The sequence below is a fragment of the Trichogramma pretiosum genome, unplaced genomic scaffold, assembly GCF_000599845.2.
Source record: "Trichogramma pretiosum strain Unisexual culture from Peru unplaced genomic scaffold, Tpre_2.0 scaffold37, whole genome shotgun sequence".
Taxonomy (NCBI): Eukaryota; Metazoa; Arthropoda; class Insecta; order Hymenoptera; family Trichogrammatidae; genus Trichogramma; species Trichogramma pretiosum.
Genome location: NW_019641622.1, coordinates 1,489,736 through 1,517,015, shown reverse-complemented (window position 1 = coordinate 1,517,015; position 27,280 = coordinate 1,489,736). Strand labels below are relative to the sequence as shown.

The window sequence follows — 27,280 nt, the reverse complement described above, 5'->3', positions numbered from 1 at the left end:
TCAACCAAGCATACCAAAGATGATGAAAATGTCACAATGATTATTCATAACAATAGTATTATTCGAATTATGTAATTAATTTTTTTTGTAAAATATTTATAAAACTGGAAGATTTCTCTAAAATTCTGTTTTATTTAAGTACTGAATCAGTTTATGCGTATTTGATTGTTTATATATTTTTAATATTTTCTTTTAATGATCTTAGATTGAACATTCCAAGTGATTTTTAATAAATAAATAAGTTGACTAATTTATTAATACCATTTAGATTAAAATGAATAATTCAAATTAATTTATTTATTTTGGTTTTTATGAATAAGTTTATACAAAAATCCTATGATACTTAAAATTATTTGTACATATGTCAGCGTTGTGAAAATATAAAATTTTAAGCGCTTAGATTTGATTTTTAATTATATTCAACACATGAAAAAAAAAGAACTTAACAACAACAACAAAATCTAGGCAACTGCATAACGATCGCGTACCATGCAGAGATATCTATATAAATCAAGAAAATAAGTTTTTATGAGAATTTATTTATTATAATACCATTAAAAATTTTAACGAATAGATTATAGATGAAAATTCTATCAAAGTTTCGTCAAATTGGGTGCGAACAATTCATGTCACATTTTATTTTGTTACTCACTCAATGTGCAAAGTGATTGTCACCAGATCGACTCAATGATGGAAAATTTATAATTTCTTGCGCATGTTAAAGTTGCTATACTGTTATGCTAAGACAAACGAGCTGTCTCTTAAACACTAGCCATTCCTGATACATAATAATATTTGTATAAAAAAATTGATACTTGCGATCAATCATTCTGAAGGTGCATAAAATGTATGAAATACCATGTAAGAAAAAAACTATAATTTTTGAAACGATTTAGTTTCAACTGTCCCACAAATGTACGTAATAGAATTATGAGCAACTGATACTATGATTACTATGATGTCTGATACGTTTAACAAAATGCATAACTTGTAGATTACATATGGTCAATAAATTTAACAGATAAGCCTACTTCTGAAGAGGCTACCTTATTAATGTAAAAACAAGTGGAAATTATAAAATAAACAAGATAATAAATTGATATAAAACCGAAGAATCAACAATAAGTATGTTGATCTTAAATTGAAATTATTAAAAGATTAAAATAAATGTTATACTTACTTTTTATTCAACCCTCCAAATAGTAGTTAGTTAATGGAAATTTAATCAACCATAATCTAATAAATATGAAATTTTACACTGCTAACGATTCAATTTGCGAACAACTCAAAGTTATTCGGAGTGAGTTACTTTTCATGAAAGGTTAAAACTTTTTTTTATCCCCACAACAAGATTTTGGGGATCGTCCTGGTCATGTTGGGAAGGAAATCGTTATTTATATTTTTCTCCGATTAGTAAAAATGGGAATAAACTCAAACACTCCGTGGTTTTCCAAATTCTTATTTATTCGATGGTCTGAAAGATTTGATTAAAAGTCATTAAATATGAAAGTATCATTAATTGAAATCTGTTAAATAATTAAAGAAGGCACATTACATTGCTTTTTGTTATTAAATTGTATTTAAAGTTTAATCTTTTCCAGCGTTAACTTACATTTATGAGTATTACATTTATATAGAGTAAATTTTAGTAAACAATAAGATGTACTCTAATTGTTTTCAATCGAACAGGAATTGTAACGCGAAATTCCACATTCCTTGTACTAGAATTAAAATGTTGTATCTAGTGTACAACTTTTAAATACATTATGAGCGCGGGAAACTTACAGCGAAAATCGGCGCGAGAGGGGCAGACGATGAATTTTGGGATTCAAACATCACCGCGGTCCGTTGTTGTTCAGTCGATTTTTGCCATCGATACGTCAAAGAGGTCATCGTCCGTCATGTCGAAATTGTTGCGAATCGTTGCTCTATTGCTGCTGCTCGCGATGAGCTCGTCGATCGTCAGCGCCAGGCTGTTCTACGACAACAAGGGAGTCCCGTACTTTTTCGAAGTGCCCGACCAAGAAAAGGCGAGACTGTGCTGTGCTCGCTGCGACGAGAACGAGGTGTGCAGCTTCGTGACCCAGAACATGCAGGACGTCTGCCACGGCTACATCGACCCCGAATCGATCGGATTGATGTGAGTCTGAACGGAAGAGAAAAATAAAATACACAAACAAAGGTCAACGTCGATAAACACGAGTCGATAATTAACGCTTTTATTCCTCTCGCAGCGATTTTCCAGGCGGCCGAATGATCACGACTTCTCAGCGCTTGAATGACGAGTGGTCGCTGCTCTGGATCGATGACCCGGCCGATCCCGTGCTCAAGAGTCGCCACTTCAGCTACACCAATTGCTCCTGGACGTCGGACGTGCGCTACGAGGAGGATCTCGATAGCGAGGCTACGGAGGCTCTCGCCGAGACGATGTTCAACCCGAGGCACCACTACGATGTGCTGGTCTCTTTAGAGCCGGCCAACTGTCGCCGATTCATTTGCGACGTCACGGTGTACAAGAGGAGCACGAGGTTCAATCCCGACACGCTGGAGGCGGAACTAGAGAGACTCCCGAGGGATGATCTGTGAGGGGATACTTTTGTCCGCGCCACGGGGAAGCAAGAAAAAAGTATTATATTTTATAGATTTTATTTTAATATTGTATATAAAAACGATTTATTTTGTAAATATTGATTAAGAAGTAGAGACTGTACATTTAATTGTTCCCTCATAAAATGTAAACTCATAAAATTGATAAATTATATCCAACTAACTGAAAATCGATACTCTTTGTTAAAATTACTTTCATGCTTTAAATGGGAAATTTTCATCCGGTGCTTTCATATGTTATGTCCTGTATGTGTAAGTACTGCCGAGAGTTGAGAAAATAGTCACTGTGTACAGTCGATGATGAACCGCTGTCATCCACAGAAATGAGAACAGATCGATTTTAAATCATCGCACGGGGTCTAACGAGAAACATGTCTGCAGTTCTACACGTGCATCTATGTCGTTGGCTTCTCTTTTGACTTTGGTCTGATCGTAATTCTGATGTGCTTCTGAGTGCCCGAAATGTTTACAAATTGTACAGAATCATTGCCAGCAGATGAACTCAAGGTGGTAGAAATTTTATCAGAAGACTTGATAGATATGACACGTTAGCATAATAGCTATAAAGAGTTGTAGGAGTTAGAGGAGTATGGTCGAGTAATCTCGTAATCTCTAAAATGATTATATTACATAATAATTCAACATGTTGAATAAAATTCATGTCAATGTATACACTCTGAAAATAAGGTAAATATGCCAGTTGCCGATCATCCCCCTACTTTCGACCACCCAAAGATATTATTTTAATAAATAGAAATAAATATATAATTTTATTATCAGCTTTTTGGTCAAGTGTATTGGCTCATTCAGCACAAAAAATCTCATTGTTGTGAAAAAGTGAGCTTTTGTAGGATTTGTCCACCAAAAAAAATGCTTATATTCAATTGATATTGCAATAATAAAAAACTTGCGAACTCATAATATCATAAAGCAAAGGCTGATATTTTATCCTTTAAATTTTTTACGTCGCTTGGCGTGGAATGTGTTTTCAGCTCACTCGCGAGTCTTGTGCTACGATTGGAAACCACCGAATGTTACTATCCGTATTCCGTAATTATCTGCGCTCCAATAGTTGTGTAGTAATTAACGATATAATGCGGTGAAATTGTTCTTAAAGACGCCGATTTACTATTGGTTTTTTCACTCTCCATTTTTTCTTCATTCATGGATTGGAGTCGTGAGCTGTCGAGAATTCAAGAGAAGCTTGCATTGCATTGATGGGTTGGTGAATTTTTGTAAATTCATTTAGATACCAAATCTTTCTTAAGTTGTCCCGATAACAACAAGACCCAGATTAGATTTGAATTTTTTTTGTATTTTTTTTTTTTTTTTTTTTTTTTTTTTTTTTTTTTTTTTGTTGAAAAAAATCCCCTAATTTTTTTTAACCCTCCGCGTTTTGAAGCACATTATCAAATTGATTTTCTTTTTTATCAAAATTTTTTATCTCGAAAGGAGAAAACTTTAGAAAAAAATAATAAGATTAGAAAAGTATTAGAATTTTTAATACTTATGCATGCGGATTACTTTAAATTTAATTAATTCGTGACTCTATCTATATAAAATTATATGGATTTTATGCATTTAAATTCATATAAATGAATTTTTCGTAAGTCGTTTTGCACATTTTATTGTTGACAATACACTCGTTCGAAACAATTGTTTAGCCATATGACTCTATTTTCAAGACACTAAAGCCTAGTTTTAAAATTTAGTTAGAATAAACATTTTTTTCAAAATCTGGAAGGTACATATGTTTGATATTTGCATTATTTCAGAAAAACTGAGGGAACCATAATTTGCACTTGAATTGCACATATTCGCTTTAGCTGTCACTTCTCCATATGATACGTTAGGATGTGAGTAAATCTTGCTGGAGACATCGGTTATATCACTACCGAATTTTTCAAGCCCTCAAGAGTTCGTGAAAACGTGACTTTATACTGCGTTTATTGCCATTCGTTAATTCTCTAGATTATCCACTTAAAAATATCTTGTGAATTAGCTAAATCACAAGATAAAAAATTATCTTGTGATTTAGCGAAGAAATATTCTTTATAACTGGAGAAAAATTTGTAGAACTGTACTTGACAACTTTAGTCAAATCTTGCACACTCTGCAGAAAAGATGTTAATGGCAGTTACCCAATCAGAAAACATTTTTCGAAAGTTAATTTTTCGTTCAGAGTTTCACTGCCAGATGACTGAATCCTACTCACAATTCGAACATAAAGTCAGGCTAGTTTTGGGCCTCATCGTAAATGAGAGGACTATTACCGCTTCATTTTTTGGATTTTTTTTTATTGCATTTTCAGATTGTTTATATTTTTGAGAAAAGCCTTCTATTTGTGAACTAAATTAGAACAATCCCAAGGGTCAGTAGAAATAGCTAATCAGAACATGGAACATATAATTGTCATTTGGATGTCCGATAATAATATCAACAGATGGATAGACGCACTTCGATTCGTACAGTTTATGAAAAACAGATCATTCCATTTCGGAAATAAAGCAATCGCCTTATAAAGCTATGTTTGGAACTAGGCCGCGATGTGACCCCTATATAAGTGCAAAGCTTTGCTTTTTCGCTTGTGGGTGAGACTACGCCACCTAGCTATGTCTGAAGTAAATAAAATATCTTCGTATTCTTCAAAGATATAAATCTGTTATAAAATTGAATTTTCATTTCAATATTAAAAAAAAAAGAATGATTCAATCAATTGTGATTGTTGATTTAATCACGGTATTTTCTTTCGGACATATAAGATATTGCAAATTTTTAATTGTTAGTACAGTATCGTATTTAGTAGTGTACTGCATTATCTAAAAAAAATTCTTCACAAATTAAACTGAATGGAATACGGATAAAATGAAGAATTGAGGCAACTTTTGAAATTGTACATAAAGATGATTTTTATTTTTTAATTTTTTTTATTTTCGTATATAAGTAATATACTTCATTGGACACCGATACTTTGCTGCGTGTTTGTCAAATACTTATGCTTTATTCTTATTTTTCTCTCGCGCGTTATTTCCCGCACACTCTCTATTACATGGCCTTTATTATTTATTATCTTTTCGTCGTCGATGGTCAATCAACTCGTTCGCTTAAATAATAATACTCACTTTTTTATAATTTTAATACTCGTTCGTTTTATTTTCTAAATTACGTGTGCGTCACGGTAAATACAATAATAATGCGTCGCAAAACATCGGCATACGCGTACATACTATACAATACAATCCATAGCACATACGCTCGTCGTGACAAAATGTTCCTTTTGCTGTTTGAGAAAAAACGTCAATAATCTGGCGCTCGTTGCGAGGAACGCGTATACACAATTGAGTTGCAACGAAATTCGGCAGCGAATTTGCCTCGTCATCCCATTGTATGTAGAATTTCGAGCATTTTCAATGGGTTTCAGCGCCATTTACTATATATTTTTTTCAACTCTTGTTATTTATGTACAGATGTGTTCGTGCATGCACGCACTCGTGCGTGTACGCGCGATGCAATTTTTGTGTATTCGTGTTCGTGTATAGAATCGTTATAATCGTCCAGTTATTTCGATGCACGTCATAGCATTACAGACAAATAAGCGAGCTTCACTTCCATTCACATGATCTTTTATTTTTATCACATGTTTTTTTTTACCTTTATGCACGAAGCACGTATTTTAGCCACATTTAAAATAGCTCGGTCGTAAAAAATGTTTCGTTTATAGTACATGTAAATTATGATTATTATATGCATGTTTCTGGGTAAAGGTATAATTGTTGTATTGTTTCTCAGCTCATAATCGCACGCACATTTTATACAATGAAACTTTTGACTGTTGTGTGCTTATTGACACTTTTAGGCGACTCGGAAACTTTATTTATTATATACAATAAGTGGTATGTATATTGCATACGTATGAGTGTATATTATACTTGTTTTTTTTTTTATATAATTAATTATCGTCTCGTTTAGTTTTTGTTTTCGTTTTTTTTTAATATCTATAGGACGAGTTGGATTTTTTTCGATACGAATGAATATATAATGTATGTTTTTAATCGTTTTAGAGTGGTTCAAACATTACATAATCATTTATATATCTTATACATTTTTATGTAAAACAGTTTCATCGCGTTTATGGTTTATGGCCGATTTTTACCGTGAATATGGTGTGTAAAAAACTTTTACGGTAAAAAAGTGCGAAAAACACATGTACACGATCCTACCAAAGAAAATACCCATGTGGCTAACTGCAAATATGACAGTGTAAATGTGTCATTTTGAGCCATCGATGAGCTTGGAATACAAATTTTTTGGCGCACTCGTACTTAATCGGTACTATGTTCATCATTTTAGATTATCCTTAATCACTGGAAACACGTCGATTTCAATCTTGATTAACGTCAAGCTAAACGTAATTTAAACATATTTTTTTCTGTAATTTATTTTTTCGGCAATCATGCGGACAAATCATTTTTTTCCGCACGTAAGTAGTTTTGAAAAATTAAAACCCAATTTTTTTTCTCTCAAAATGTTAGCTACTTCTCGATGATAACGATCACGGGGTTCTATCAAATCACTGGCGATACGATGCAAGACTACTATCATGAACGACTCGATTTATTAATCATTTTTAACGACCATAAATATTATTTTTATCAAAATCGATGAGCTGAAAAAACTGTTACGTTGTATTTTATATACATCCTAGTCTTTGTTTATTTAAATACTTTTTTTTAATAATACGAAGACGAGAAAAAGTGCGTTTATCTCACGTAAATGTAAAAGCGGTTTCATTTTTTTTTTATTTTAACTAGTAGAATGATTAAAAATTAGTCGCCTAAAAAGTCACCGCTCGAATCAACTTTATCAAGAAAATGTGGCTTCGAACTTGTGCGCAGTCTTTTATGAGCTTTGGTTATGATTTTTGATTCGATGATGCGCTAGGTGGTGTTTATTTTACATTCAAACTTCAATTTTCAATTGCTTTTCAATCACACATTTTGAATTTTTTTATTAAATTTTAAGCATTTTCATTTCTTATTCATTAATACTAGATAAATTTGTGCGATTGGTACATTAAGGTATCATTAAAATACGACTGTTGGCAACGTCAGATTCATATTTTCAAAAGTTGAGTATATGCATGTAAAATTGCTCGAAAATTGTATAGTTTGTATAAATTTTTGCACAAAAAAAATTATCGAATTTTTCTGTTTAATCTTTAGTAGCCGTTTCATGTAATATATAGAATAATGAAAATTCTTAACTTTTTAGGCCCACGCAATTACGTACGCTTTATGAAATGCGTCGGGTAAATCTCAACAAGAATTATCCTTCATATTCATCATCATTCCATTATGCCTCTGACAAGTAATAACAATGAGTTTTAAACAGACGAATGTAACGTACTTTTAACACATCATATTTCATTTCCCAAAACTTTTCATTAGTAAAAGATACTTCGTTTTTAGTCTGTCAGCGTCAGGTGTTGTCAAATTAAAATTGAAAGTGAAAATAATAAAATCAAAAGCGTATAAGCTGCGACGAAGTGAAACGTCAGCAAAATTTATTTTAAATGCTCGACCAGCAATTATTATTTTGTACAATTCATTTTAAAATATATATAATTCATTATTTTGTAAATAATTACATAAACTTAAAAAAATTAAAAAATTGATTCAATAAATTGAAGAAATTTACAGAACGAACTGTATTCGTTCGTAACTATAAAATGTACAATATCAAACATTCTAAAATTCATTTTTATAATATTATCGTTCGGTTGTTTCGTTTCTACAAATAAATAAAATAAAATAAAAAACAATTAGCTAACTATGTGCGATGTTTTAAAACTAAAACAAAAGTTAATATCAAAATTATACTAAAAAGACGGATTCGAATAATGTTAACGAAAAATAAAGAAAATAAAAAACCCTATTCTCTTATATTCTTTGATCTAGATAAAAACCATTCGGTAAAAACAAATGATAAAATAATATATTTATCAGTTCAGTAAATCTATCTCACTCTTTTCCTAAATTTCGTTCTTTCTTTTTATCTTTTTCAATTATCAAGTTATGTATACACGTTACAATCATTTTATTCTTATAAGACATATAAATATACGTGGTATACAGCATATAAGAAAACTATTGATATCGTTCTTTTTTCGTGTAACTTATTATTTTCACCATATTTCAATATAGTTTACAGAAAAGTATGCGATGTTTTTATAGTCTTTTTTGCTTTTTTAGAAGCTGAATTATTTTTCAGGATACCACAATATCTCGTTATTAAGGTCAGCTCTAGTTTGTAGATTTATCACGATCAATATTCGTGATTTTTACGGATTTTATGAATCTTTTTTGTGCATTGCTTCTCGCTTTGTGTACTAATTATAATCTTTTGCTTTATTAAAACACACGTGCCCTCAAATTGCTCCTACTTATTCTTATACGACGCTCAAACATATTTTTGCTTTTTTATAAAGTTACGAATGATATTTCGGCAAAGTGGAGTATATATTATTGACGACGAATAAAGTCATCTCTACTGGTACACTTTGGAATAATTAAGAACGCGAGAAGCCTATCTCCACCAAAAGCACAAAATATTTATAAATTCGATTTAAATAATTTAAATTTTCATTTTTACAAATATATCTAACTTTGAATTTCTAAGTAATGATTCGTCATTAAATTCAATATCTTTGCGCGATTTGATGATACGAGTCAATTCATCATTCAATGAATAAAAAAAAAATGTTCACACAAAAGTTCATTTAAAAACAGCTAGCACAGCATTGGAAAACTTTTTAAAATCGTATAATATTTCTAGGTACAACTTGCTTTTTCGCAACACACAATGTGATGAAAAGTGCATATAATATTTATAATTAGGAATGCTCAGTTCAATCATCATTGATACAATTACCGTTCGAAAAATGGCACTAACTAACTATTACTGCTCCGTGGAATGATTATGGCGTAAGATCTATGCTTCCTTTTTGAAAATAACAATACATTTGAAACTTTTTATTCGCACCTTCTGATAAATCTCACTATTTTCTTTTTTTTCAAATATCTTTTTCATGCGATAGAGCTAAGTAACAAGATAAAAACGAAGCATTTTAGCTCCAAAAAGGTTTTTTATAGTTCTCATTTGTATAATATTTGCTTAATATCTGTTATTGAAATGCTACCTAAAAAGTCTCGTTTGTTATCTTTCTATCTCGGCGAGATGCACACAACCATTATTGTAAGTTTCGCACCGAAAAAAATATAAGGAATGTACTCTGTTTCTTATATTTATATATTCCTTACTTTATCTACCTTATTCTTACGATGTGTAAAAAACCAGTAGAGAGATAGGTATGTACTTCACAGAATCTTCAACGACGTTTATTCAGTTCAGACCATAACGATGGCCTCTTTACCGCAGAAAAGGAATGGGTACTGATCGATCATGGTCTGTACAACATCTTCGAGGTATGGCCTCATCGCTTCGAATCTACCGAGATCATTGAATTCGATAGGCAATAGAGTTGGCCACCAGCATATCGCTAAATTCTTACTGTCCATACTATTCAATTTGCAATTCTCAGCAACTCTGCAATGAGTAGAAAAATAATAGATACTTCATAGATCATTGATTTTAATCGTAAAGAAGATTTAAACTTACTTGACAAAGTGTTGGAATATGAATTTTAGTACGTCGAAATTCGTCGAGTTCAGTTTGTTTAACATCATGCGAAGAGCCAATAGCCTACCGCTTCGATCTAAAGGAATTAATATGAATAAAAATGACTGTTTATTATACGTGCTAAACAACAATACATTACACGTAGATTTGAATGAAAATAAAAATCCAAAAAATAAAAGATCCAGTTTCTGCACCTGCAGAATATAAAAATCGTCTAACAGCTTGAATAAACGAATTAATTATAGTAAAATCTTACCTCGAGATGTTTATTTGAATTAATTATGTACTCTATTAGTGCACTAATTACTATAAATATGTCTATCAATATGATACATGAGTATGATGATGAAATGACATATAAGCAGTGCCAAAATAAAATTTTCAAAAATATTCGTTATTCGAGCGAGCTATTGTAACAATGTAACAAAATAATACTACTTTTTACTTTATGACAACGATGAATATCAAAAAACCTATTACTGCAGCTCCTGAACCATCTCTTTCGTTTCTTGGATTTTCCTTTTTTAATGTGATAAAAATAAAAAACATTGCAAGAAATAAACCAACCTTCCATATTCATGCATGTCGCGGACATCGGTTTGCTGATACCACGTGCACCTTTAGATATAATAATAAAAATTAAATAATAAAATCATGAACTTAAATATTCTATTAACTGTATGAATATGAGTGAATGTAATGATCATGAAGTGTATAACTATGATTTATCGTTTTACTGCAATGATTTACAACATAGCATGAAGTAATGTATTTACTCTAGTTTATAAAAGATCAAAAGATAAATGTACGCGAACATTTTGGTATTTTTTTCTCACCAGATATGTCTTCTAGTTGACTCATGCTGTCTTTGTCAATGAGAGGTGGCAATCTTTTGGAAAAGAAATCTTTCAACGCAGTTGCTACTGCATTGACTGGTATGTCCAAGGAATGAATGTCTACATTACCATCTACAACGAATGCTTAACGTTAATATTTTAATAATACTGTACTGAAATCTTTAGCTTTCATCGCGCATACACACCTTCTTCGAACTTTTGGAATAACAATTCAACATGGGCTCGGTTACCAGGTACCCTGTAGATACCCTCAGAATCCAAGCCTTCATCTTCGATAAATCTCACGCACTTTTCGAGAAACAGTGGAATTGGGTTTGTATCACTCTGGGCAAAATCTTCGATCAGGGGCTGAGACATCGATTGCATAGTCATATTTAAATTGCCACCAATGTTATTTCCCATCTGACCACTTAATTTATTCTGCTTCGTTTTTTCCTGCTTTTTCTTTTCACGTTCACGTTCTTTTTCTGCTGCATTGCGCTTTATTTTCTCTTCCTATTAAATTTATTTCGTTACAGTCGATTGAACAAGCATGACAACAAATTTAACAATAAAACAATGTACCTTTAATCGTCTTTTCTCCAACTTTTCATCCTCTTTGGCTTTTTGTTTGTCTCTTTTTCTTGTTAATTTATCCTGACTGTCTTTTGCGTTAGTTTTTCCACCTAGTATACCGAAACTTGGCGAATTCATTTCACGCGGCGATGAGACAACTAAACTCGACTCATCGTCGGGCATGCATCCTATGTTATTTTCTCCAACGAGCAGTGCCCGTTGCTGTTTTGACGACATGGTGCTGAACATCTCTTGCGTCACATGCTTGAAATTGAATGGATGCTGAAGCGTCTGTGCGAGATGTTGCTGCGCCACGTTGTTGCCGAATGACTTTTTGCCGCGAATATTGGGAGTCGATTGTTTACCACCACCACCGAGAAGTTTGTTGCGAGAAAGGGGATTCTCGAGATCGCTTGATTCCGAGCTGTCACCACTTTCACTGGAACCTGTGCAAATCGAAAACAATGAGCAAACAATTCGCTACATGGTTGGAAAAAGTGCAAAGGTTTACTTACCTCGATCGTTGCCATCGAGACGCCAGCTTTTATCGTCTTTGACCGTATAGTTTAATCCCACTATGCCGTCGGCCAACATTCCAGGCGTGCCTAATCCAGGTAACGACGGGACTTTAGGGGTTGCCACCGGTATCGCCGTACGCTTCTTGCGTTGACGCTTGTGAGACGATAACTTTTTGTTGTTTGGCAATTTGCCCAGAGCCTCGGCTATAACCTTCTGCCGCTCTAACGAGCTCCACTCCGAATCTGAATCGGTATAAGCCGTCGACGGCGAGTCTACGGTTTGTCGAAAAGTTCGATTTGTAAAAACTCTGCCTTGCGCTTATAAAAAATAAAAAAAAAATAAAACTTCCAAATTAATAAAACGTTCAAGCACTAAATTAAATAAAAAGATAATAACGCAGAGAGAGAAAGAATGAAATTTAAATGAAATCACTTACAAGGCTGCCCCTTATCTCGCCGCTGTCGTTGCTTGGATTTGTTGTTCAACGAATCATGGACTAGTGTGTAGACGTATTCGGCATCGTAATGGGGGTACATATTGGCCACGTGGTCCTTGACCTGAACAAGCGAACGATAACATTTATATTGATAAAAATACTTTTTTTTATCAAGTGATTGAGTAACCCACCTGTGAGTATTCAGAGCCAAGATCGACCATTTCTGGTGTGGCGAGCGGCGCATGACCCAAACTAATTTTTCCATGCTCGTCTTTCTCGCCAATCGCCATTCGAGATATGACATCCGTAACGTTGGAGTAATCCTTAAGATTAATTTTTCCAGGTTGTTTAAGTGTTTGGCTGTTGCCTTTTGGTCTCGTCTTTGATGATTGCATATTACGTTGTCTACCAGTGGTGAATGCTCGGTGTGAATAACTGTTGTTATCTTGGTGTTGTTGTTGCTGCTGTTGCTGTTGTTGCTGACCCATGAAAGTGTCTTTGACCCAACCTGGAAGTGTGCGAAAATGCCTCATTGCTTTTTTTTTAATTATGAAAAAAAGACAATGAATGCAAAAATGTGTTGTTTAGATATTGTGTTTTTCTTTTTGAAATGTAAAGGTAAAGTATAGCTGTAGATTGAAATTAGTGGTTTTGTTGAACTCGATTCCATGTCAAGAGTATTAAACCCAGAGTGGCTTATTTTTTGTTTTAAAAATTGTTTGTTTAGTTTTAAATCGATATTTAAAAAAAATAAATAAATCATAACGATTTCCAATTGGATATTATTACTTATTAAAACTCATCTGGGTATACTAAGAATTTAATAAACATCAATCAAAACCAGGAAAAAATAAATTTAAAAAAATATAAAATAAAAAAAAACATACAGAACAAAGAATTTTTCACATTCATACCAGACAATTTACTGGTAATGTCTCCACCTCGTCCATATTCTCGTTCGCGCTCCTCTCGATGATAATCAACTTGGCTATAAATATCACTGTCGTCACTGGGTGTGGCACGATTGTTGAAGTGCTCGTTGAGTACGCCGTCGCCGAGCTCACCGTCAGGCGTGAGTTGCTCGTAAGATTCGGAGCCGCTCCTGAAAGTTACCGACATACTGCTACACATTAGATGAGACGGAAATTACAGTCAAGGGAATGATAAAAGGTGAGAGAGAGAGAGAGGCTATAAAGTTGTATGGAAATGAGAAGCCATTTGAGAAGGTCTTTTAGATTAACTTACCCATCGTCTGGTGTTTGTAAATGGTAACTTTCGTGTCTTGGCGGAGGCATCGGATGCATCGCCGAGTATTCCAGTGTCCCCTCGCCGCTGTCGTTAAGATTGTTTGGCTCTTCCATGTGGAAAGCTTGCTCGATTTCGGGCTTTTTGTCCCATACCTCTTTGAAGAAAGGCGTGTAGAAAGCCGCTACAAATTATTCAAATAATGAGTAACTATTTTCTTTTAGATTTTGTTATAAAATAATGTAAATAATCTCGATTACTTTTTTGCTGCATCGCTGATGAGGTTGTCATAAAATGTGCCTGCAATTTATCGGCAGTGGCATTACCCTCAGTAATAAGATGATGACACAAATCATTTGTGAAGAATGCATTGGCGCCGCCAATGTCCGTCACAGCCATTATTTGAATCGGCAGATTTGGAATATTGTGCGAGAAAGCGCTGTAAAAATAACCGTTTCAATGATTAATTGAGTAAATGAAATTAAAATTTCATGATGTGATCGTGATAAATTATTTACTTGAGTGTCGCCAGCGAAGCTTTTCGTTTGGTCGAATAAACCAGGATGAAACCGTGCACGAGCTCATCCCTGAATGCGTTGGCTCCGTGAAAACTCGAGACTGTTACTTCGACACGACGCTTTGACTCGCCCAAAAATGTTTCGAGCACAATAGAACGCTCGCTGCTTAGAAAACAGCATTGATGACTTAAAAGAGGGCCCAAAACATTTTCTACTGAGAACGGATCGCCACAAAACATGCACATTATTATCCTGTTAAAAATGGAATATCATTTAAATTTTTGTTGACAATTATGTACTTTTTTTTTTAATGGAATGGTAACATTTTTACCTAATATCTGGTTCCAAGCACTCGATAACACTTTGGTATATATTGAGAAATCCTGCTCTGTGATTGATGGCTTGGACAAGTTGCTGTAAAGATTCTTTGGCGAGTGTAGACGGAAATCGTCTGTCCGACTCCAAGTCTTCAACGGCTACATCGATGAAGGGACATTGAAGGCTGTCCGCGAGATTCTGACCCTCCTCGCGCAGCCTCACAAATTCAACTTCGTCCATCAAACCGTCCGGTACGAATATAATGACTATAGGCAAACCTTGAAATGGCAGTCTGTCTTCGTGCTCCAAGCTGTTCAAAATTGTCTTTTCCAACGAGGCGCGCACGTAATCGAAAGTATCGTCGCTCGAGTAAACGCAAAATGAACCATGAGGCATGAAGTCCGAGGTTGTGAAGGAATTGTGCGGCAGACCAACGTCACCGTCTATCACGCGATAGCCGAGCGTGTAAAGTTGACAATCGATCTCGACCTCGTCGTCATCGGTTTGCGAGCGTATTTCGCGAGCAAAATCTTCGCTGAGACCGCCGCTACCGAGTATAACGAGATTCAATTGATTATTATCCAGGTTCAACTGCCATTGATTACTGTGATTCCAGGACGATGGTCGATGAGCTTTGGTGCTCAAAACTCTTTCGATGAGAGCATCCATGCAGTTTGGAAAAGCAGGGCAGTGTTCTCGGATAGGGCAGTGTACGAAGCCTAGATGCTGAAACAGCATCAATTTTCTGTCTTGATCTAATCTATCTAGAGCCTTATACCTGAAAAAAAGAATGGTTCAAGTCTCTGTCATACAATTGCACTTTTGAGTCGATCAATTTAAAAAAACATTTTTTTACCGGAAGTCGTCGATAAGAGCATCAGTTATTTCTTTGATATCCTCTTGCGTGATAGTTCCCGTAGGAGCCATACTTTTGTAATGATAAAACAAATCTGCATGCTCCAGTAGTAACTCTTGAAAATTGTGCTTGGCTTTTTCGATGATTTCTTTTTGGTGTTGATCGTAAACGTCTTGGCAGTCATGGTGCGAAAGAGCTTCAAAGCATTCGCGACCCATGAAAAGCACGCGTACTTCGGATAATTGCTTGCCAGGAGTAACGTAGCCTGTCTCCTCCAGAAGTTGTTTAAATTGCTTTTTCCACCTAAATTGATTCGAAGTGGTTAAGAGGATGTAAAAGTAATTATTCATCACACACAACAGTATTATCGCACACTTGAAAAATCACAATTTCTTGGTTTTTACTTTTAGATTACGGGAAAATTTAAGTAATATTGAGATTGTTTGAACATTTTCAATGAAATTTTTAAAGTTCATTTCATATCAATAGCTACGAGAGTATCAAATAAACTAGTTCAACAGCTTAATTCTAAGATCTAAAGTGATAAAAATGAGCCCAAATCTCTACTTTTTTATTATGCATGTCAACGTGAATTTTACAAAGGAAATGTAGTGTTAATATAATTTCATGAAACTACACTTCTTTTGGTCATTTTCAACGAGCATATGAAAAAAACCATTCCACAACCAAATATAAGTTGACTATTAAAGCCCCCAGAGTGCATAAAAGAAAATTAAGAACGAACTAATTAAAGGTAGCTATTTGCGTGTAATTACCTTTTCGGAAGTCTGCAAAAAGAAAGACGCCACCCAGAATAAAGCATAAGCATTAGTATACTGCCACATATATATTTCCCTTGCTTGGCAATTTAGAACATGTATAATGAAAAAAACCTTCAGTGCCAGCAGTAAAATTCATCATCTAGCGCATATTTTTAATGAAACGTAATTGTCAAGTTATTAAAATCAGAGTACTCGTGAATGTTAGAACGCGTAAAAATTCTACTGCTCGACATTTTTCAGGCATATATAATAGAAACTTAACAAAATAATGGTTAGTGAATCGTACCACTATGTCACCTAAGGTCTATGTATGATAATGATGATAAATAAAATGCAAAAATTATTGTTGCAGCTAAAAATATAAGATGATTCGCTTCTATCGAGATGCATCTATGTGTGCGCCGTTGTCTAATATCATTGCCAGACCGCATGGACCAGATCTATAAAAAAATGTAGACAAAGAACCAGTAAAGGAATAACTATAAACGTACTCGAGTCGTCGTTGTTCTTGCTGTAGTGCGTTGATATGATTTTTGAAAACCGTCTCGGCTTCTGGTGTTTCCAAAACATCATACGGTATTTTAGACGTAGTATTTTCTCCAAAATCGTAGTCTACCCATGGAATGTCTTCTGGACATTCATAAAAATATCGTTCGAAGTCTGGATGCGTTTTTATGAAATGTTGCACGTTGGTCCATTCCCTAAGCAACAAAAAAATCATTAGACGGCGTTCGAGTATTTGATTGATTTACCGTGCCTTTAATTTGATTGACTTACTCATTGATGAGACTCGCAACATCCGGACAAATGTCGTGCAGAATATCCGGAAGCATCTCGAGATATCCTTGAATCTTTTTGGCGATCTGTTCGTCCTTCAGCTGCTTGATGTGGCGACGAAACAGACGCTGCGTCGCGTCGATGCCGAAGAGCTCGACGAACATCTGGTACTCGCGATGGTGGGCCAACTTTTTCGAGGCTTGCGACCATATCGCGCGGTAATCGAGCACGTGCAGCCGTATGAGCCTCTGCAGCGACTCCGTAGACGCGTCCATGAGCTCCTTGCGCTGACGGGCCGCCTCGTTGAAGCCTAAGACCTTGTTGCGCAGCTTGGACTTGTCGACGAGCTGGGCGAGGGTCATGAAGGCCAGATCGACGTTGATGTTCTCGTGGGCCGACGTCTCGACCATGAGTATCGCGCCCTTGTACTCCTTGCGCATGAGCAACTTCTCGGCCTCCTTCACGTACTGCTCGTTCGCGTCGTCGTTCTTCGTCGTCACCAGTATAATGGGCTTCTTCGTCTTGACGAGATTGTTCAGTATGTTGGCCACTATCTCTATCTGCTTGTCGAGCGAGCGATTCGGCACCACGCTCACGTCGAAGACGCAGAGGAAGCCGTCGATGTTGAGCTTGCCGTCCGGCAGGACCTTCTGCTCGTACTCCTTCTCGATGCCGAGCTGGTTTTTGCATATGTACATGAGCTTCTCGGCGCTGGTGATTTTCGTGGCCGAGCAGCGCTTGGCGTACGGCTCCATTTTGCCGCCCTTGAAGGGCTGAAACGACGAGTCGTCGATGAACTCCGTGTGCTCGATCACTTGGAACGCGTAGTCCGAGGAGTTGTCCTCGGTCGGTTTGATCACCTCGCCCCAATAGAGAAAGTGATCGTTGTTAACGACTCGGCCGCTGAAGTCCGACTGTAAACAATTCATTTTTTTTGTTATTTTTTTTCAGCTAATTGAGTAAGAAAAAAATGTCTCTTTTTATTTTTATTTTTCTAAGAGAATTCGCGGTTTGTTTCATAGGCGAATGATGTCATCGATCGCGATGCATTGTATAATAAAACCCGAGTGGTATGAGTCAAGTCACACGCGGTTCGATTGCATTACACAACAAACCAGACTGTGCTTTTAAGCTATTTCATGCGATAAAAAAACGTTTTGTGCACTTTACCTGTGACAGCACGGAGATGTGATCGACATTGTAATCGTCGCTGAGCGATCGCATGAAACGATTGCAAAGGCAGGATTTGCCGACTCCGATGGAGCCCTTGTCCTTCTCCGTACCCGACAGTCCAACGACTGCCACATTTATGTACTTGATGTTATCACCTTTTCGTGCCATTTTCGTCGATTTTTTTCTCGGTCTCTTTATCCACTTTGTTTATTAAATATTTAATAAACTTATAAAATCGAACTGGCTAGTTAGACTGATAATTGTTGAAGTTTTTCAAGGTTTAATAACTTTTGATACCATGGTTTTTGAAATCTTTATCGTTGTATCAAGTAAAAACTGAAAATTTTTTGCATCAAATATTAATTTCATTTTAAATTCATTTGAAACAATGTAGTTGTTAAGAAACTAGAAAAACAGCATACCCTTGAATGATATATTTTTCTTTTCATTGCTAGAAGCACCGATTCGATAAGAGCAACGCCACATTCAAATAAATTATTACGGTACAGTTCAATCAAAATTTATATCCTCAATGTTGTCTGATGAAGTTTCTAAATAATTTATCACATATAGTAGCACTTATAGTAGCACTGTTGTAATGTTTCCTTGCAATGGCACTATGTATCTACAAACAAAAAACAAATTTTTGTTAGTACTAGAAGTCATAACACAAGTTGCACTAAATTTATGACTTGAAAAACCTATCTATGCATAACTGATTTTTGCTACTGCAATGTATATTTTCAAACTACCCATTGTTTTCTCAACTTGCATACAGTAAACAATTAAAAAATATAAGCAAAAGTAATATTGTCATTCATTGGTAAAGCACTTGTACTTTTTAAATTATCAATTGACAAAACAATCCTTGATATACTTTGAACAGCCTTAAATCATTGGAGCATGACAAGACATTTGAACTAGCAAGTGATTTCTAAACTATAATCAATTAACAACGGTATCTTATACCATTTACCTTCACGTCTGCTAATGCACAAGAAAAATTTCACACTTCCCATGTGGCATACGCCTATACACTTGCACCCAGACAACTCATTCACACAATGGAGCAACCTTCACAGAAACCTCTTAGCAGTGAACTTGAAAAATTGATAAAGATCTTTAATTAAACAAAAGGTGAGTGGCTAATGTTTTGAATGAATAATTCTCTCATATCATTAGACAGACTAAGTGAAGCCCCGCAGAATAATTGAGTCTCCAATTGACTCTCATTATTGTCCATTTATTCGATTAAAGAACAGATTAAGCGATTCTACAGGCTTCTCAGAAGAAATGATTTTCCCTTGATTATTGCACAAACACTAATGATGCATGGTGAATGTATTTGCAGTCTGCACACAAACCGCTCTTTGCGTCGCATACACTCGTGCACACTGCACACACACAAACGCTAGTAACGCATAATAATACACGACCGTCCGCACTGATCCGCACGAGTAACACACGGCGGTGGAATCTTCATTCACAAACATCTTCATACATATTCATGTCGTTGCCTGTGCCGCAGCGAGACACAGGAATGCTCGAGTAAGAGAGCTCTAAATTCCAAAAAGGCCAATCTGCTCCGAAATCCGAAAGAACCAGTTAAGCTGCTGTGCCGCTGCTCATGGAGATCGCGCGAATCGCCGCGGACATTAAACAGTACGAAAAACATTGCCCATATATACGTGTGTATAATGATATATCTATAGCTTTTCACCGCGTTCGGAATCGATACACAAAGTCGGGGATTTTACGATACTTTCACTCGATCGCGAGCGCGCGCGCTCCGAAGAGAAAGAACATTGCTCTTTCTCTCGAGCCTCGCCGCGGCACTTATATCTGTGTAGGTATATAAGGCAATAACAAAAAGAAAATCACCTTTCGACGGCGGCACTCGTCGATGTCCGCGACTCACTACTAAGACCAGCTATAACTGGTACATAGGATCACATATATAACTCAACACAGATGCACGCTCACGATACACACATGCAGTGGCAGCGGCAGCAGCTCCTGCACAAATAATGTGCAGAGTTACGCTTAAGCATGTATATAATATGAAAAGAAAGCATGGAAAATTCGAGGCAGTAGCAGCAGCAGCAGCAGCACGCCATATACATGTATATGTATGTACGAAGCCAAAAAGGAGTCCTCGGCACAGCAGGGGGGAGCCGCCGCGCGAACCCCTGGACGACCGCGTATACTGTACGAACGAGCTGAAGCGAGAAGAGACGAGACGACAGCACGCAGCAGCAGCACAACACACGCAACCGTTCCTTTTTTTTCGTCGCTCGTGTTTTTCTTTTCTTTTCTTTTGTTTGTCGTTGTTTTCTCTCTCTTTTTACACGGAACTGCGAGAGGACGACGTATAAGCCGCGATATTATAATAAGTATATAAAAGTATATGTTTGCCGCGACCAAACTATATCGCAGCTATTATTATATACGAAACGAAGGAAAGCGCAAATATGAGGAAGAAAACACGCGAGGAATTCGGAGCAATTGTATATTTAGTACTTGTCGTTGTGCATGCTGTTATACATGATTATATACAGAGAGCGCGCGCCGATGACACGACGAGCACACAATTCGGCACTATGTTGACAGAAGAATAAAAAGGAAGATAATGGCGAAATTCCGATTAGACTCGTTGATGCGCGCGCGTGTACATTATTACGATGCGTACTACTACACAATAGCGAGAGAGAACCGAAAGATCGTAAGGTTTCCACAGCTCGTCGAGTATTATGCGGTTCATTTCCAGCGGGCGCGCGCCCGGGATATTTCAGAGAGCAGCAGAGCAGCTCCTTCCGCCGCTGTATATATTATATACTATACACACGTAAGAATGCGTGAGTGTGTGTACTCAATACAGTACCTCGAGTACACGCACACGATCACGCACGCATATATAGGTACATAAAACGATGCACACACAACAGGCACGGACGGCATATGTATCGTATGTATACGCACACATTAACAGTAGCAGGAGCTTAGCCGCAAGTCAAACGTGTACTCCCTTGTACGCAGGATGTTTTCTCTGTATATTAATAGGACTCGTCAGACTATGACAGATCACGCAGGCTGACAAGATGCTGCTGCCAAAAGGAAAAGCGGCGACAGCGGTAGCGGCGGCGGCGGCTGCGGCTGCCGTCTACGTCGTCGGCTAGCTGCCTGTGTACTATATGCAGTCGGTACGCACACAAAGAAACGAACGAGCGCACACACACACACCCTCGGCTATACTATACTACTCTCCGGCCTCCTGGCTCTCAAGTCACACCCGAAAATGCATCGTCGTAGTCGATATAGTCCGCGACGATCGAGACGTCGTCCTTCTTTTTTGCTCCTTGCTTTCGACTCGAGACAACTCCTCTATCCTATCCCTATTATACGCTATATGGATTAAATGCACTCTACACACACCCGGGTACTTGCGTCTGTATGTATATGTATATATATATATATATATATGTCGGAGAGCGCACGCACAGCCCTCGAGATTCCGTATAGTATACCCACAGGAGCAGCAGCAGCAGTAGCGCCGAATACACGATACTAAAGAAAGAAAGAGATAGAGAGAGATGGATGCTATACGCGCACACCCACAATTCCGCACCCTTTCGAGTACAGCAACATATATAAACACACAACGTAGTACGTCGTCGTCGTTGTCGTACACGAACTTTGAGACATTGTGTGAATCATATGTGAATGCGCGCGCGCGTGTGTGTGTGTGTGTGTGTGTCTGTCTATGCGTGTATGCGTGCGTACATAGGTACTACCTATATGTATGCGCGGCGATTATATTCCCGGAGAGTCGAGTGAGAGAGAGAGAGCACTGAACTGACACTGTACGCGATATATATATGCGCGAAAACGATCACTGTGTACACCTATGCTGTATGTGTTTGTATACTACAACAACTCGTCACACTCGTGCGATATATGTAGCAAAAATCAGCATCGTATTGCTATATGCTTTACCTATGAGCAATTGTGTGCAGAGGCGACGCTGCATCCTCGACGTTGTCGCAACAACGATAACGAGCAGAGTCGATGCTAGGTACGACGACGGAGCTGCTGCTGCAGCAGCATCCTGCAGCCGCGAGCCATCTTTGCACGCGCGACAGCGACGACTTGACTGGTGATGACGGACTCGAGTCTCGACCGTCCGCATGCATATATTGAAAACACTTCAAAAAAAAAAATGTGTACACCACGCACGCACTCACTCCGCAACGCACCAATGTTGTCACAGAGTTGTAACGCGCACAACACTCACACTCGCACGCACACACACAAAGAGAAACACTGTGCGCACTGACTATATAGTCGCGAATAGAATAGGTGCGATATATATATATACGGTGTGCGCTCTCGACGTGCACTGCACTGTGCTAGCCGTGTGTGTCGCGGCCGAGGCGCGCGAAATATCTGCTAGTATGCGCTATTATAATGATGCTGCTCCGATCCGACCGACCGCCGTGTGCCTGTTGTGCTGCTTCTGCTGCTGCTGCTGCTGCTCCGTAATACGTAAGCGCGCCGCTCGCGTCGGTGTAGTAGAGAGTCTGCACGCAGCTTATAGTAGAATAGGCTTTTTCAACTTATCATCTCTCTCTCTTTCTTGCTCTCGCACTCTATGATATATATTTGTGTGCTGTTGCTATATATATACGTGAGTCTGTCAGTGAGTAAACCCATATGTATATACATACAGCGTGTGACAGGCGCAACGTATCGAGTGGAAAGAGAGTAGTAGTAGGGACCGTCGACCGTCTGAGCCGCTGGCGGCTACGATATATATAGTTATAGCTTATACTACAGGGACAGTGTGTATAGGTGAAAAGTCCTAGGGAGATCTGTGCGACGCGGAGGCGGCTCACGGAGTGGCGGTGGCAGCGGGGCGGGTGGAGGCGACGTACGTACGTACACACGACTGCTCCGAAATATCCTATTCCCACAATATTAGAGCCGGAGCGCGGAGTCTGCGAGCTATAAGCTCGCACTTACACAAGCACGTATATGGCTAGTTGTCGTCGTCGTCGTTGTTGTTTTACTCGAGGATATCCAGGCCGGAACAGCAGTAGCTCGGCAGTCGGTGGCGACGATCTCTGCTATTTCGCAAATTCTGTACAGTACGTACTCGCAGTGTTCAGCTTTCGCCTGCGGCCGTCCTCGTCCCGCATGTCGCTGCACTCGCAGCAGCTCTGAATGAAACAACAAAGAACGTGTGTATACCTACTAATACACCGATATCCAAGAGTAGAGTGTTGTAGCTCGTGTAAGCGTGTTGTTGTATGTTGACCATGCTACACATACACATTACACACAGAGGCGAGAGGAGCGATGCCTGTTCACTGACCCCCGGCGGCGCTATATGCTATATATATAATAATATACTCCAATGTCTCGAGCTGATGCGCCTTTACGCGTGGGTGTACACCAATTTTCTTTTTTGAATACACATCCATTGTACCATATAGACCGTATATAAACGACGATGACGTATACTTATAAACTACATATATACGAGCCACGGCGCGCACTAAATAACTAATTGTTTTTTTTCTTTCACTTTTTTTTCTCTTTTTTGCTGATGCACAGAGAGCAGCGCATCGAGTGTGTACTCGAGCGCGCGCGTTTTATGCAGTGTGCTCTACATAAAGTTTAAAGTTCGTCGGCTGCAAAAGCGCGCGCGCGCGCGCGGCCGTTATTAATTGCTATATGTATTATTACCCAACTCAGCAGGTCACCGGGCGCGCGATGCGCGTCCGATGTATTACGTAGGTGTAACATGTGCTTACTCGGACAAATTATAGATTAAAAAAAAAAAAAAAAAGAGAAGAGAACATTTTCGTTCTACTTTCGCTTGCTACACACGCGCGCGCGCTAGAATACTTGTAAAATTAATGAATCATCCGCGCGCCCGCACGTAGAACCACTACACTCGATGACAGCTATCATTTGACTCAATAACACGAGCTTTTTGTTTACATAATATAAGCCGCGTGCACGTATACGTATGCGCGCGTTCCACTACAATGATAATGCGTATAAATTCATAAATACACAGTGGCGCTAAAAATAGACCGCGTTGCTTCCAACACAATGTGTATGTATCAATTTATCATATTTAGTCCAACTGCCAGATGATCGTATACATACGGGAGCGCCCATTCGCGCTCCGAGTAAGGATCGAAATAGGTGCATGTACCGTTTTATACATTTACGATAGTCCTTCAACGGTACACGGAGAGACAGGAAGCGAGAGAAGGAGCCACGCGCGAAATAGAATAGAGAGCACCTTCCCCCCTTTTTTGGTATACACATCAGAAGAGCGATAGTTGTGTAATAAAAAAGGGGGTGGCGGAAACTAGGAGCGGCTGCAGCAGCTCCACTTATAACGTAGTATCCTTACTTTTCCTTCCCCCTAAAATAATGAATGATATGAACTTTTTTCAAAAAAGTGAGACCGGTCGTTCGATCGGAACTTCCTCGAGAAAGCTGCGCACGGAAAAAATATAATTAAAAGTGTTTCTCGAGTGTCCGAAAACTATAGCTATTTTACTGCTGTAAGGACATAAGTTGTCAGAAGAATAAAATAAATTCGTTATGAGATATTTTCATTTCGAGATCCGCTTGGATGCCTGGTTGGCGTGGCATACATTTATTTCCGAGATATTAGAAATCTCGATAATAGTTACATCGCGCTAATTAAGCGAATCATCTATGCTTAAGGTCATTTTATACTTGCCTGAATTAATTCAATAGCGTTGTTTTTTTTTGTACCTTTTCTGTAATTTGACGGTCGTGTAATAATTCTTCCGTCAGTCGATCGAATATTGAAAAGACACAAAACAAAATCGTATGTTGGCATCGGCGCAAGAGTCCGTGAGCCCAGAAGGAAGGCTTACAAATCTTCTTTATGTATACTCGAAAACGCAGATATATTTTAATACTTTTGACGTACATAAATTTTTCCGTACAAACTAACGTAACAAGTTCCAACAGTGAGGTAAATGTCATTTATTTAAATTCAACCATCACCTTTCGAAAGTTTACAACAGCATGCGTCCAAGAATGCACAAATATAAACATTATCCATCCAGTCAACCATATTTTTATAAAATTCCCTCGAAAGTTGTTCCAGTCCGGTCGTTCCTGTCAAATCTTCGGTCTTCGATTCAAAAACCTTTATCCCAATCTCCGTAAAGAAATTTCTCATCAAGCTTCTTGTTATGTCACCTCTGGTAGTGTTGCATGAACTTTGGCATCTTTGAAGAGTAAAACCATAAAGAGACGAATAGTAATCGTCATTATCTAACAAATCGTATGTTTTTTCGAGACTAGATGCACAAATGTCGGGAAATTTTACTGTAGGCTTGGATTGATACTCTTCTGTTCCTTCAATGATTCCCCTTACATCTAGCTCATCCAGCCAAGACGAATCAATAATATGACGTTTATTCATCGCGTCTAAAAAATTTCTCTTATCTTCTTCGATATTCATGTTAGCTCGCTTGACGGCAAGGAAATATTTACGAAGTCTCTCAAGAGGACTATTACAGCCATCGCCGACTTTTTCGAAGTACTTGTATGGTTTCTTCTGAATGTCAAACCACAATAGTCCCAGTTGAATTATGGAAGCTGTAAAAGTATAATCAATCCCTTTAAATACACGCGCTCCATCGTAATTTACTAATCGCAACAAAACCGCTTACCAAACTCCAAATAATTTCCGCACGTGTCAAAGCTATATTTATGAAATGGATGGATGAAAAAATAAGCCACCTGCAACTCCTCGGCCTTGCTCATCTTGTATCCCCGGCTCTTCAGTAGATGGAGGATGCGCAACAGAGCGAGAGTCGCGTCCGGCCAAGCGGCTCGATGCTTCTCGTTCCACCACTTGACGGACAAGTCGACGCCTCGCGGGTCGGCTCCGTGCTCCAGCAGTAGCTTGGTCGCGTCGTAGCTGTAGCTGCTCGTGATGGCCAAGCTCAGGGGTGTATTGCCGTTTTTGTCCTTGACGTTGGGGTTGGCGCCGGACTCGAGCAGACGCTCGACCAAATCGATCATTCCTTTGTAAACGTCCCTGTAGTAACTTATCCGGTGTGTCGCGTAACCGCTTCCGCAGTATTTCGAGGAAAGAATGAAGTGCAGTACAGTTTGGCCACTCTTGAAGACCTCGTCCTCGGTACCGGCATTTTGTCTTTGGTCCTGGCATTGATCAAGCTTTTGCTGCTGCGAGTTGTTACCGAGCTTTGGAAGACGTCCATTAAGTTTTTTGGCCAGCTTGGCGAATCGAGATTCCTTGTTTACACTGAATATCTCGACGAAAGAGCCGATCTTGTCTTCGAACAAATCGAGCTGAAATTCTCTTGAAATAGCTTTCGCGAAGGCGAGTTGCTCGGTTGTTGCCTCATCGCGCTTCCATATGCTGCCTGGTTGGTCGACGCTCATATCGTCAACAATTCCAAAACTGTTCACTGATTAACTTTAAACTGGCGCTGTTTTAATTAGTAACTGCGTATTGGATGTGCACTTTTTAAAATTATTCTCGTGACATCGGATCAAACGCGCACAAGACTCGACAGTGACTGATAGGCTCGCCCACGCGGTTGTTACCCGAATCGTTGGTTCGGGCCGACTGACTCGGATCTGTCCCCTCGTGGCTTTCGATTTTGAGAACACGAGATATCAGAAAACAAAATTGCGCAACTTTAGTACTCCAGTGGGTTTTTTTTCTCGATTCGGCCTAGGAAGTATTTTTTGGTTCTCGCGCTTGCGCAATCGGTTTAAATAGTATGAATTCTCGTATCAAAAATAGTATATGGTGTTAAAGAGTGACGTCAGTATTCTAGAACCAAAATATGATAATTTACTAAAATATGCTTTTTAGTACCCACTGAGTTACAATTTATTTTTCAATA

The 27,280-nt window shown here is 37.9% G+C and overlaps 3 protein-coding genes across 18 annotated transcripts; 1 reads left to right on the top strand and 2 right to left on the bottom strand.

Moving 5' to 3' along the window:
* The first annotated feature begins 1,833 nt into the window (after positions 1 to 1,833).
* LOC106649653 lies at positions 1,834 to 2,781 on the top strand. The gene is made up of 2 exons (XM_014367181.2): positions 1,834 to 2,140; positions 2,235 to 2,781. Exons 1-2 carry the CDS (start codon positions 1,902 to 1,904, stop codon positions 2,584 to 2,586), a joined length of 591 nt encoding a protein of 196 aa, XP_014222667.1. The 5' UTR covers positions 1,834 to 1,901; the 3' UTR covers positions 2,587 to 2,781.
* Positions 2,782 to 9,672: 6,891 nt separating this feature from the next.
* Positions 9,673 to 22,873, bottom strand: LOC106649679 (rho GTPase-activating protein 190). Of its 16 annotated transcripts, none has more exons than XM_023458903.1 (21): positions 22,335 to 22,872; positions 18,764 to 18,966; positions 18,339 to 18,677; positions 17,169 to 18,082; positions 16,883 to 17,092; positions 16,386 to 16,397; positions 15,610 to 15,912; positions 14,767 to 15,531; positions 14,436 to 14,687; positions 14,178 to 14,356; positions 13,918 to 14,101; positions 13,560 to 13,795; positions 12,864 to 13,207; positions 12,673 to 12,793; positions 12,233 to 12,553; positions 11,727 to 12,163; positions 11,348 to 11,657; positions 11,142 to 11,285; positions 10,873 to 10,923; positions 10,285 to 10,381; positions 9,673 to 10,212 (listed from the first exon to the last, which is right to left on the bottom strand). In XM_023458903.1, exons 3-21 carry the CDS (start codon positions 18,507 to 18,509, stop codon positions 10,014 to 10,016), a joined length of 5,250 nt encoding a protein of 1,749 aa, XP_023314671.1. In that variant the 5' UTR covers positions 18,510 to 18,677; positions 18,764 to 18,966; positions 22,335 to 22,872; the 3' UTR covers positions 9,673 to 10,013. The 16 variants fall into 16 exon arrangements, with proteins under 16 accessions (XP_023314671.1, XP_023314683.1, XP_023314678.1 ...); XM_023458910.1 differs by having other exon boundaries at positions 10,014 to 10,212; positions 12,233 to 12,508; positions 22,335 to 22,873; XM_023458909.1 differs by having other exon boundaries at positions 10,014 to 10,212; positions 12,864 to 13,180; positions 22,335 to 22,873.
* A 2,513-nt stretch (positions 22,874 to 25,386) lies between these two features.
* LOC106649492 lies at positions 25,387 to 26,810 on the bottom strand. The gene is made up of 2 exons (XM_014366930.1): positions 26,072 to 26,810; positions 25,387 to 25,997 (listed from the first exon to the last, which is right to left on the bottom strand). The coding sequence occupies exons 1-2, from the start codon at positions 26,808 to 26,810 to the stop codon at positions 25,387 to 25,389; spliced, it is 1,350 nt and encodes a 449-aa protein (XP_014222416.1).
* Positions 26,811 to 27,280: the final 470 nt, after the last annotated feature.

What these genes read in the sequence shown, in the direction of transcription:
- LOC106649492 (XM_014366930.1), bottom strand. Translation starts at nt 26,810, where the DNA reads ATGAGCGTCGACCAACCAGGCAGCATATGGAAGCGCGATGAGGCAACA. An exon ending in CGGAAATTATTTGGAGTTTG is followed by an intron (nt 25,998 to 26,071) that starts GTAAGCGGTTTT and finishes ATACTTTTACAG; the next exon opens with CTTCCATAATTCAACTGGGA.
- LOC106649653 (XM_014367181.2), top strand. Translation starts at nt 1,902, where the DNA reads ATGTCGAAATTGTTGCGAATCGTTGCTCTATTGCTGCTGCTCGCGATG. An exon ending in CCCGAATCGATCGGATTGAT is followed by an intron (nt 2,141 to 2,234) that starts GTGAGTCTGAAC and finishes TTCCTCTCGCAG; the next exon opens with CGATTTTCCAGGCGGCCGAA.
- LOC106649679 (XM_023458903.1), bottom strand. Translation starts at nt 18,509, where the DNA reads ATGGCACGAAAAGGTGATAACATCAAGTACATAAATGTGGCAGTCGTT. An exon ending in GCTCTTATCGACGACTTCCG is followed by an intron (nt 15,532 to 15,609) that starts GTAAAAAAATGT and finishes TCTTTTTTTCAG; the next exon opens with GTATAAGGCTCTAGATAGAT. An exon ending in TCTCGATGGCAACGATCGAG is followed by an intron (nt 12,164 to 12,232) that starts GTAAGTAAACCT and finishes CGATTTGCACAG; the next exon opens with GTTCCAGTGAAAGTGGTGAC.